Here is a 12,097-nt window from a genome sequence, read left to right on the forward strand (position 1 = left end):
CAGACAAAAATGGAATATTCTCTCTCTCTCCAAGATAAAGTGAACACCCATTCAAAAGTACAATAAAATGTGAGATTGTGTTTTGAAATGCAGAAGATATTGAAGAGTAGAACATCTTCCAGCAGCAGAACAACAAAGAAAATAAGTAAAATTAAGATGATCAAGAAAACAAAAGAATATGAAGTAAGACTGAGACCTTTAGTTAGTTATTTTTTACTAACCCCTGAGTGAGGACAGATTGATTACTAAATAGAATCAAGCCTGTGAATACATTTTATAGCTTACAATCTTTGTGCCTAAAACTAGGTTCCCCTCCAATTAAATCTGACATTTTCTAACCTTAAAGAACCTGGCCCAGTTTTACATAAACCTGTCTTAAACAGAGATTTCTGTCCATATAATCTCAGAAAACCAAACAAAACAAATACCGTGTTCCTTATCAAGTGCCAGATCCTATGCCATGGTTAAAGGATGAATTATAAATCATATGTAATAGATGTGTAGTGATTTTGCAAGCTCAGCATCACTTTCCAGTTCGTCTGGTAACAGACTTCTCTTGCCATGTAGATTAAGTGGTGCTGGTGCCTGGCTAGAAAAATAGGTCTATGCTTCCTAGCTCCTCTAACCGGCCTACGGGCATGGCCACAGTTATTAATTCCTAAGTGAGCATTTGACTCAGGAAGGACCAATCAAAGCTTTACCTGCGAGTTAATCAGGTTCTTTAAGGTTAGAATATTTTAGTCCTGCACATTTTTTGAAAAAGAAAATTACTTCAAAATTTACTAATTATCTTTAAGTTCCAGAAACTGTCTATAGCGACTAAGAGGAAAATGATTTATCTGTCAGCATTTCTGCTCTGCCCACTTTAAGTTTTGGTCACTGTCAAATAAAGCAGTAGAGAATGGCAAAACCAGTTCTGAGTCATTCAACACATGAGTGCTTCTTAGGCACAAAACATTATTTGAAACATGGTCCCGGATAAAAAGATAAATAATACCCAGCCCTTACCCTCAAGGATCTTACAACTTGGCAAGGGAAATAAGACATGCACACAGATGACGGCAATAAAGGAAAGATAATGATTGCTACCAGATGTTTGGGGAGAAGGAGCAGAGCAAAGAGAGAACGCAGAATAAGGCAGCATTCAACAGTCAGCCAAGGAATATTTATTGAGCAATCATTGGGTGGGAAATGAAAATGGAAGCACAGAGCATGAGCCGAGACATGTGCAGGTGAAAAATCAAGTGACATTACTTGTTACTCCAACTCTCCAAATATTTTTGTCACCAAGTTTGTAATAAATAGCCTGAAATTAAAAATGAAATAAGGATATAGTAGTCTGTGTCAAAGACAGCCTGAGGTGCTAATGCTTAAACACTAGGATCATAGTATGAGTGTTCCTAAGTATGCCTCTCTATTGCTTTATTTATATCTTCTTCCAAATGAGTTGATGCTGCCCTAACAGAATATCTGTTCAGCTATTTCACCTTTTTGGTCTTGTGTATTAGAACAGGTGAATTAGAAGAGGATTCTTTTGGCTTCAAACAGAAAGAAAGTGCTATATAATTTAAAAAGTCCAGAGGCAATTCTTCAAGCATGTTTGGATCCAGGAATGCAAATGTTTTAATTAAGCCTCAATCTCTCTCTCATTCTTTATCTTTCTCTATCTCCATGTATTTATCTTACTTTGGGGTTCATATATCTCCCTGTTCTTGTGGAAGCCCCTGGCACAGCTTCAGGCTTATATTCTCATAGCTCCACAACTTGCAGGAAGGAGCAGGGGCCATCATGGCATATGGTCACTCAACTTGTGCATTTGCGTAGCAAGGCATTGAGTCTGAAGGTGATTCATAGGCACATTGCGCACAGAGTAGATTTGTATATGAATTACAGCACTGTTTTCTGGAAGCTGACAGAAAATATCTTGTTTTGACAAAATCAGAATAGCACAACAATTTTCCAAAAAAGAAACAAAGTATTTTGTGGAAGGGGCCCCTTTGTATCTAACTTATACAGAGATGGCCTATGTGATAGTGATAACCCTATGTTTCCATCCTGGCTGCGCCAGCGAAAGTCCAGGGATTATCCCTGAATGGCTCTGGTTGGACTTTCTGCCCAACCTGGAATAACACTACAGCCAGAAGGATCTGATGTTCTGATTAGCCAAGACTTGATCACAGGCAGTGGGATCAGTTCTCCTGAAACCATAAACATTGAAACAAGTAAGAGGGGCATATCCAAAAAAAAAAATAATTGATGGGATGTCCCTGACAGGAAAAACAACAACAACAACAACAACAACATCGACAACAAAACCCAAAAACCTTCTATACCGGGAAACCGTCATAGTGTTCTTTGAATATACAAAAACTGGTCTACACATAATACAATAGAAAATATTGGCCTAAAAAGAGCACCATGGCCGAAGGGACATGACCTATTTTAACAGATGATTTGAGAGTTAAAAGATAACTTGGAGGGCATCCAATTCAATCTCATCATTTTCCAGATGGGGAAACTAAAACCCAGACAGAGGAACAGAAGTGCTGAGAGCACACAAGTATTTGGTGGCGGAGACAACCAACTACGTGCCTTTTGACTTTTTGCCCCCTACGATGATGATAGGTTTCTTCGTTACATTGTCAACAAAAACAAAAAGTATAGTCTTGTTTCTGGTTTTCTCTCCGCCCTAAAATCTGTATAATATGATTTTGCTGCACTCCAACAGAAAGCCTCAGGAAGAGATGGTTTAACCTCCTTAAGTCCGCTCCCATCCCCAAGGACAGACATTCACTTTCCTTGAATTGGAAGTAGAGCCACTTGTTGCTTTAATGGGCCAAATGTGGTCTGGACCTGCAGGAGGAGACGCCGCTCATAAAGGGCTTCTCAACTGCACTGCAACCTGTTCTGGCATCCTGACTTTGCCCCCAAACCCCAGCCAGAGAAAGACAAAGGCATTCCCGATCAATGGGGACACTTGTGCCTGCCCCCTCTTTCTTCTTCCTACCATCACCTCTTTCCTGCTGTTTCTTACTGGCAAAAACTGCCACCAGGTGCACCAGATGCATCTCCGGAAATAGGTAGGAGGGAGTCTTACACCTGTCAGTGCTAGAAAGTGCGCTCTGCGGAGTTCTCAGTTGTTCCCTCTCTGCAACGAAGTAAAGAGAAGGGATGCGTCCGAGGTTTCTGACACAGACATGCTGGGGAAACGCGTCAGTTCAAGGAGCTCTGACTCTAGTGACTACCGAAGACCAGTGATGCACTCCCATGCCTAGCGTCTCCTCTTGACTTCTGTTTCCCTGCAGCCAAGCTCAGCTCCTGGCCCTGGAAACCCCTTTGGGTAAAGCGTCTTTAAGTCAAGAATCAGGCTCCTGTGTGCACGTGTGGCTTTCTTAGCAAAAAACTAGCACAGGCGGCTCAGGAGTAGAGTCTAGCTAGGGTCTTCCCGCGCCCCTCCCTCACTGGTTTCTCTGCCCCTGCCTCGCTTTCTCCCAGAGCTAAGAGCCTAGGCTCCGGACCTAGGGTTTGGGAGCAGTCAGCACGACGTCCTCGCCCCATCCCGCGGCTGATGACACCCGTGCCCAGAACGTGGGTGTGGGTAGGGAGGCTTCCACAGTGAGTTAGGGTCGAGAGCTAGGCTCTCGCTTGCTCCCCGCAATCCCTAGATTCCCTGGGGACCACGAAACTCCCATTCCGAGGAAACCTCCCCCCCATTCCCCAGCCGCCCACCCGTTTCCCCCCCTTACCTCAGCACGCAGCCCCTCCCTGCGTGATGATGCAAACCAGTGGGGAGGGCTGGCGCTGGGAAGGGTGGGGAGAGAAGGAGAGCCAGCGAGGGAGGGAGGGAGTGGGAGGAGGAGGAGAGGGAGCCGAACGACCATTTAAAGCGATAGCAATCCCTGCCCTCTCCCCAGTGCTGGGCTGTTGGAGAGAGCGAGCAGCAAGCCGGTGAGCGCGAGCGCGGCGCGCCGGCCGGCTAACCCGAGAGCGCGAGGCGCCCCAGGCTGGCAGGCGCCGCGGGACCCCTCACCCTCTCTGGTCGCCCCTCCCCGGATTCCCCCACCCTCCGTGCCTGCAGGAGCCCCTGGGCTTTCCCGGAGGAGCTCGCCCTGAGGGGCCCGGAGCTCGGCGAGCCCACCACCGTTCCCTCCAGCGCCGCCGCCGCCACCGCAGCAGCCGGAGCAGCATGGTCCAGCTGAGGAAGCTGCTCCGCGTCCTGACTTTGATGAAGTTCCCCTGCTGCGTGCTGGAGGTGCTCCTGTGCGCGCTGGCGGCGGCGGCGCGCGGCCAGGAGATGTACGCCCCGCACTCAATCCGGATCGAGGGGGACGTCACCCTCGGGGGGCTGTTCCCCGTGCACGCCAAGGGTCCCAGCGGAGTGCCCTGCGGCGACATCAAGAGGGAAAACGGGATCCACAGGCTGGAAGCGATGCTCTACGCCCTGGACCAGATCAACAGTGATCCCAACCTACTGCCCAACGTGACGCTGGGCGCGCGGATCTTGGACACTTGTTCCAGGGACACTTACGCGCTCGAACAGTCGCTTACTTTCGTCCAGGCGCTCATCCAGAAGGACACCTCCGACGTGCGCTGCACCAACGGCGAACCGCCGGTTTTCGTCAAGCCGGAGAAAGTAGTTGGAGTGATTGGGGCTTCGGGGAGTTCGGTCTCCATCATGGTAGCCAACATCCTGAGGCTCTTCCAGGTAGGGGTGCGCTCCCTCCGGGGCGGAGCACACGGTGGCTACCTGCGCCCTTAACCCTAAAAGCTGGCTTGGACTCCGGTGGTGCGGGTCAGGTCAGCCTTCGCTCATTTCCTCCCTGGAGATCCTGCCGAATCCCTCCCACCCCGCTCGAGGAGATACCTTCCCTGCTTGGTTTATTTCCCTTCCATGTCTCCCCTGTCCACGCTCCACTCCATCCGGCTTGACATCTGGATTTATGGCCCCATTTACAAGAAGCAATCTGCGAAAAACAAGGCGATGATTTAAATGGGTTTGCATTAGGGTGAAATATGGTCCGAAAACAGGCTCGTAAAAGTGCCAGGCTCCTAGGAGAGCTGGTTAGGAGAATGGAATAGGAAAGATGAGACGATGCCTGGAAACCGGGCATTTCCCAACTCCCCAGCTTCCCACTCCCAAGCCAACCTGCCAACCTGCACTCCCTTGGAAAATTTGGAGACAGCCTTAAGGAGGCACTTCTTAAATCGAGGGCTCCGTCTTAAGCTAGATGTGGATGTTAAGTCCGCATCTCCCTCGGGTTGATTTCCCGACCTGTAGCCAGCCTCCGCGAGAGCCCAGGGCGCGAGGTGCTGGGACCTTCCTCAGGTGGAGAGATGCTGCCCGCAGACGTGACCCCCGGTTGGTTTGCTCCGGGCAGTATTTTGCACCGTCTAAATTACATGTGCGATCCGGCCACTGGCCGGAGCTGGGCGATCAGCTTTCCACTCCTGCCACTTCAGACCTCAGCCCAGGGATGAGCTCACGCTAACTGCGAAACGAAATCGCTCTCCCTGCCTCCTCCCTCCTCCCCCCCCCCGCCCCCCTCACCCACTATCTCCCTGACGCAGACCCCAAGCCAAATCCTCGGCTTGGAGGACGATTCCCGGAGCGAGGCATGAAGGCGCCCGTTGGGAGGCAGAGGGGTGCGTGAGGCAGGGCCCCGTGGTCCTCCTGCTCCGGTGCCGGAGGGAGACGGAGAAAAAATGGGAGGAAGGCGGATCCGGGGCCGCTGAGCGGTGGGTTCTACCGCAGTGTTCTCTCGCCTCCTGCTCCAGCAGCCTCTGCCCCATGGCTCCTGAGCTGCACTGGGTAGGAATGAGTGGCTTTGGGGTTTGGAAATTGAGTTTCAGGGTCTCTGTGATTGTAGGTTCCCTCCTCTGTGTCTTTCCCTATATGTGCATCACTCTCTCTTTCTGTCTCTGTCTCCTTGCTGTTTTTTTTTTTCTCTCTGTTTTTTCTCTCCTTTTCAATCTCTCCCTCTTTTCCTCCTCTGTCTTCACTCCCAAGTTCTCGGTTCATCTCAGTATTAAAATGACCCTTTTCCAGTGCATAGCGGCTCTCTCCCTGGCTGGTGGTACCCAAACCTAGTTAATCTCTTCCGCAGATGTACACGCTGATCCTGGCACCTTTATGCTCCTCATATCTAGAGAACCGGCCCCTCTCAAGTGCTTTCCCTAAAGGTGTTGGGCTTCAGAAGGGGACTCTGTGAGACCCAGGCTGTCACCACATCACCTCCAGGAGTGTGAAGTTTGCATTCAGGAAAGAGGAGTGCCCATCCAAGGCTGCAGCTTGCATGGCCCCTCTGAGCCTCTGAGCATCTCTGACACTTCCTGAGTGCCATCATGGAAATCCTTGGAGGTCTGCAAACCCAAAAGTGCTTCGGGGCTAGCCATCACTCTGAGTTCCTTGCTTTTGGGAAGAACCTGGCTTGTAGCTGAAACCCAGAGCCCTTCCTTCATCTTTGAGCTTAAAGCTAGACAAGTTGAGGTAGCAGTGCAGCGGGAGAGGATGAGGTCAGAGACATTACCTGAGAACCACTGGGGGCTGAGGTAGGTTACAGTGATTTCCCTGTTAGCCTGTGGGGTTAAAGGCACAAAACGTTTTGTGTTTAGTATTTTAAAATTATTTTGCCTGTTTCTTCACTCACCCTGGGCAGTACTGCGGATGAGCCTGTCTCTGTCTGAAAAAAGAGTGAAATGTTAAAGTCAAGAAAGGGATTACAGACTAGGCTGAGGGACTGTGTTTGCTGAAAAATATTCCAGGGGGAGCTGATTCCTTCTCTGGTGTGTGAACCTGAGGCAACTTGCTAGGGGTGAAAAAAGGGGTGGGGGGCTGGCCTGACACTAATTTCTCCATTCCCCGAGCTGAGGAGAAAGTAACCTAATGTTAGCGTTAGCATTATGGCTTGGGAGTAAAACCATTCAGAGAAAACACTGTCATTTTCCTCTAATTTGCAAATTGCAGCTATTCATGTTGGATTGAATAGCTGAGGGAAAAAGAGCCCCTAGTTTTCACCTGCGTTTATGGAGAAGAGGCTGGTAGTCTGAGGAATGCACCAACTTGTAGCTTGGGATGCATGCAAGCGAGATAAAACAGTTGGTTTGTATGTGTCCTGGTTAATCACTGCCCATGTTGGAATATGTATTTCATATACCAACAATCTCTTCCAGTAGCCCTTTTTGCGTGTGATCTTAGACGCTCCTGTCATGTAATTCCAGTCCCCAGTTTTCCAGTGTCTATAAGCCTGCAAAATGAGTAGAGAGAATAATGGTATACACACCCATTGTTCAAAGGCACACTTAGAGGGAGAGAAAAAGGATATAGTGAATCTTGTCTGGGATTTCTAGGTTCAGTTCAATTAAGATTGTCCTACATAAAAGAAACTCCTCCAAATGATTGAATTTCTAGCTTTCCAGTGATTTGACTTTTCTTTTTCCTCTGTTCCCTGCAGGTTGCTTTAGGGACCATGCCAAACCGATCACTTGAGATATATGTTTATAGTGAGATAAGACTGTAGGCTAGAAGAAGGAATACTTAGCGACTTAAATGGGGGGTGCTGAGCACTGAAGGGAAGGAGGGAGAAATGAGATGGTAATAGATGTAACAAATGCTGCTGCCCCCAGCAAAGTCAGGAATGAAATTCCTTCCTGGAAATTTGGACCTGGGCAAGAATGACTCCTCAGATGTAAATAGTGTCTATGACTTTGAATTTTCATTTGACTGCTGGTGTACCAGATTGAAGATATAAGCTTAGCAAGTCCTCTTTCTCTCCTCTCTTTACACACTGAGTGGGTTAGTAAAATGACATGTCTGAGGACAGGAATCATATTCAGTGGGTCTTCAAATCAATCCAGGAATTTGAGGCTAATGAAATTAGTGTGTGGCCAGGGCTCTGCCAACTAGAATTAAATCACTGCAACTGCCCTGCAATGCATTTTCAGCCTCAAAGAAACATCAGGGAGGAATTTCTGGAGATTTGTTCCTAAGCTTGCACAAAATAATACTCTCCTAATGCTAAGAAAGATTAAACATAAATTAATATTGACTATAAGTAACATATTTTAAAAAAATCATCACAGAGTTGGGATGGCTTGAAGTAGAGAGGTTATATAATATGGTGACCAATAGATAAATCTCCTCTGACCACTGTTTTATGGGCAATAAGTAAGATATATTATAGTGGAAAGTAATGGGAACATTTTTATTCAAGCCTTCTCTGTTATTGACTTGAGAGCAAACACTCCCAGAGTATAAATTACTCTTGCTACTTTCTGACTCTGAATGAATAATATTTCCTGTGTAGTGACATGGTCTACACTATAGACTTGGAATTGAATGGCATCTGATTCAGGTGGATTTTTTTTTTTTTCTCCCAAAGCAAGTAGATGGAAAAAGTGGTCAACTCTACCCTTGTCGGAGCATAATGCAAATCTAAGTCTGTGGACCTTGTATCATAAATGAAATGCTTTAGTAAATGTGTCAATGTTTTCCTTCTGTTAATTGAAACTTGAATGTAATATCAAACTTTTGGGTAATATTTTATACAGAAATACCTAGATTTTTTTTTTCTTTTCTCTCTCTCCATCGTAATCCGATAGAGCTGAGCACATAGGGTGGTGTGGTATTACTACGGTGGTGAAATTTATTAAAAAAGTAACTTTAACCTACACTTTTTATAATTTCATAAGTATAGGTGTCACTGCCACTTGGAATAGTCTCTATAACAATCTCTGCCTCCACATTTACTGTGTTTTAGGAAATTTACCTAACAGATGGTGAGTGGGAAATTTTTAAAGGGGCATTTTTAAAAAGAGCAGAGGGAAGGAATGAAGACATGCACATATTATATTTGAAGACATCTCCACGTGTATTTCATGTATACATACCCATGCAATTAAGATGTCTTTGGGCATTTTTCTCTTTAAGAATAATTGAAACAATGAATGCATTTACTTCAACTTCATGAACATTTGGAGATTAACAAATTACAAGTGCTATATTTCTTACAAATATACAGGTTATATCATAGATATAAAAGACCATACTTGGATATTACAGTGTGTTTTAGTCTCAATCCTGCCATTAACTGGCTAAGTTACCCTAAATAAATCTCTTAATTTTTCTAGGCCTCATTTTCCTTATCTGCTTTTTTTTTTCTTTAAAAATATAGTTTCTAAAAGTCTGTAATCTTTTTTGTTTAGCTTGGAAAAAACTTTCTCCTGTCAAAACTGTCTTTGCGTTTCCAGCTCCCACTTTTGGTGAGTTCATGGGAACTTTTAAAATATATTTTCACACAGCTATCTTGGTCATTACTAGTCAAGTTAATTTCCTATATTCAGACTGCTTCTGTATTATCTTACAATTTACTTCTCAATCATATATATCAAGGCTACTGGTAGGGAAAATGATCTCTCAGGTCAGCTTACTGAATGATCATAAGACACAAGGCTGGGAGTGAGAACTGTGGAATTTACAGTGGCAGCAAGCTATAGCTTTCGTATCTCCATGTAGTATTCCCATTCATCTTGCAAAAATATCAGACCTTTCTCTCCCAAAACTGAGAAATGATGACATCCTGCCTATCTTCCTGGCCCCAGGGATGAGGTACGTGGCCAGGTCAAATGAAGCAGGTGATTGGTTCCTTTGTAATCATTTGACCTCATCCAGGCCAATTAGAATCTTCCCTAAGATGTTTCTCTCAGAGATAAATGGGAACACTATCTCCTCTCTCTGGAATTTTTAAGCTGGGGAGATGTGATTCTGGGGCTCCCAGTGGCCATCCAACACAAGGAGAGGCTTTCTGTAGCATATAGTCAAGTAGATGTGAGTAGGGCTGAGTGGTGGGAGAGAGGGGGAGCCCTGCTGATATTCTGGAACTCCTACATTCAACTATATCTGAATCTAGATATGTCTGTGAGTTTCTAGGACGTGTTATTTTTTGAAACACATTTCTTTTTACTATTTTGAGTTTGATTTTAGCCATGTGCAGTTGAAAGCATTATAGCAAAAGCAGCTGATTTTCTGCATTAATGTAAGTTTCACTAACTGGCATTCATTCAGTGAAAAATCAGGCTGTAGATAACACTTCCTTTACTTTAAACATAATTCTTTTAGCCCAGCTTTGGGACATTCAAGACTCGATGTCCTTCTCTTCCCAACATTTACTGTAATTGATTTCAGCCTTTGTGATCACATCTTCCCTATCTCGATGCAGTTGAGAGAGAAGACAGACACTTCTGATGTAAACTGCAGGATGTATAGGCCTCCTATCTGAAAGCTTTGGAACCATACTTGGTTCCTTTCATTAAAGCAAATCTTTTGTTGATATCCCCAGGGCACAGAAACATTTTCATAGTATAATGGAATACAAAGTACATTAAACTCCTGGGTCACTCTACAGTAAGCCACAAGCCTAACTCTGCTTCTTGTCCCCTTTTACATTAAGTAGACAATGAAAAACAGCTGCAAACATATTTCCCAACCACTAAAATGCATATATGATCTCTATGTAAAATGATATTTATGCAACATATAGTCTGACTGGTTAATTAATGGACCTTTTGTGAATTGACACAGTCAATATATATGTTTTCTGCACATAAAAAATCAAAACAATAAAACCTATGTACAGGTAAATATCTGTCTGAAAGAGTGTTGAGTCAACCTTCTTCACATTATATTTCCATGTTTGACAAGTAACCTGCTTTCAACTGTATTTACAACTAAATGTTTTTTGAATCACATTATTAGATTATAAAATCAAAAATCAAATATATGAATTTCAATGATATAGGATATATGTCACATTTTATGCAAACAGACTTTCTAATCTTTTTTCAATAAAAGTAGTAGTAACCATAATAATAATTTGAGTCCTTACTATGAGCCACTGTGCCATGTGCTAAAAGTACTTCATTTCATTTAGTTCTCACAGTAGTCCTGCAATGTACATATTCTCATCCCATTGTTCAGCTCAGGAAACTGATTCTCATAGCCCAAAGTCACATAGCTGGTAAGTGGCAAAGTCTGGATTCAAACTTGTCAGATTTGTCTGACAACCAACCACTATGCATACTGCTCAGTTGTTGCACAAATGCATCAATGCTTAAAGTAATTGCAGATTTTCCTATCCTGCATTTATAGTGGTTTAAAGACATCACAGTTGCTGATTGCTTAAGCGTATCTATTTACAGAAATATATGTTTTATTTTAATCCTAAAACAAGATTAATTTTGTAGGCCCATAGAAACTTGAGCACACAAACCCTTACCTCCAAATGAAAAATGCTTGTTCTCCATTACACAACAAGTAGCCCCGTATGCAGGAAATAAATATACAGTAGACTTTTCATTCAAATAAATGAGAAAAGATGTTTCATCTTGTCTTGATTCAGTACCCACCATTATGGATTATGATGGCTCTTTCTAAACTTCATTTCGTTCACTCCACTCTTTCTACAAACCTCAAGTAGGGAAATCCATCATTCAGATATATGTGCAAAGTGAGAGGACTGTATTAATACAATTGCTGAAAGTCAAGTTGATAGAGCACAGGAAGTACATCCTAATAAATGCAACATTAATGTTTGTGTGGGCCGTGGAGGGAAGGGTAGGAGAGTTTTCAGTTTAATGGGTTATTTTGCCTCTTGCTGTAAAAGAGCTGCAGCTTAATAGTTTTATAATTGGTCATTTGCAGAATTCTCCATCTTTGGGTGTTGTGCTTTTGTCATTCCACGGCTGCTGACTTTCTTTTATTCTTGATGGAAAGTAGCGAGAAAGTCACTTAAAGGGCTCAGTGTAGTCTTCTACATTATTGTTTAAATAAAAATATTTCCATTTTTAAAGGGCTCTTTAAACATTTTTATTATGTTTTAAACTTGACTGTGTTCTGAAGGGGTTAGCTCATGCAGACATCAGGGGGAAGGTTTCCCAGGAGAAAACACACTCTATCAAAGGAATTATCAGAATTTCCATGTAGGGGTTAAGAATCAAATTCTGGAGTAAGACAGGCCTGGATTTAAATCCACACACTCCACTTACTGCCTGTCTGACGTTGATCAAAAAGGTACCACACCTTTCACCACTTTTCTTATCTTTG

At 44.1% G+C, this 12,097-nt stretch overlaps 1 protein-coding gene across 5 annotated transcripts in view; it reads left to right on the forward strand.

Annotated features, from left to right (window-relative positions):
- Positions 1-1,157: 1,157 nt before the first annotated feature.
- The window catches only part of GRM7 (glutamate metabotropic receptor 7), an 882,926-nt gene continuing 871,986 nt past the window's right edge, over positions 1,158-12,097 (forward strand). For all 5 annotated transcript variants that reach the window (XM_003309593.5, XM_516252.7, XM_063806588.1 and 2 more), the window contains exon 1: positions 1,158-4,705. In XM_003309593.5, coding sequence (XP_003309641.1) covers positions 4,187-4,705 — 519 coding nt within the window. In that variant the 5' untranslated portion in view covers positions 1,158-4,186. The remainder of the gene's footprint in view (positions 4,706-12,097) is intronic.

The sequence above is a fragment of the Pan troglodytes genome, chromosome 2, assembly GCF_028858775.2.
Source record: "Pan troglodytes isolate AG18354 chromosome 2, NHGRI_mPanTro3-v2.0_pri, whole genome shotgun sequence".
Taxonomy (NCBI): Eukaryota; Metazoa; Chordata; class Mammalia; order Primates; family Hominidae; genus Pan; species Pan troglodytes.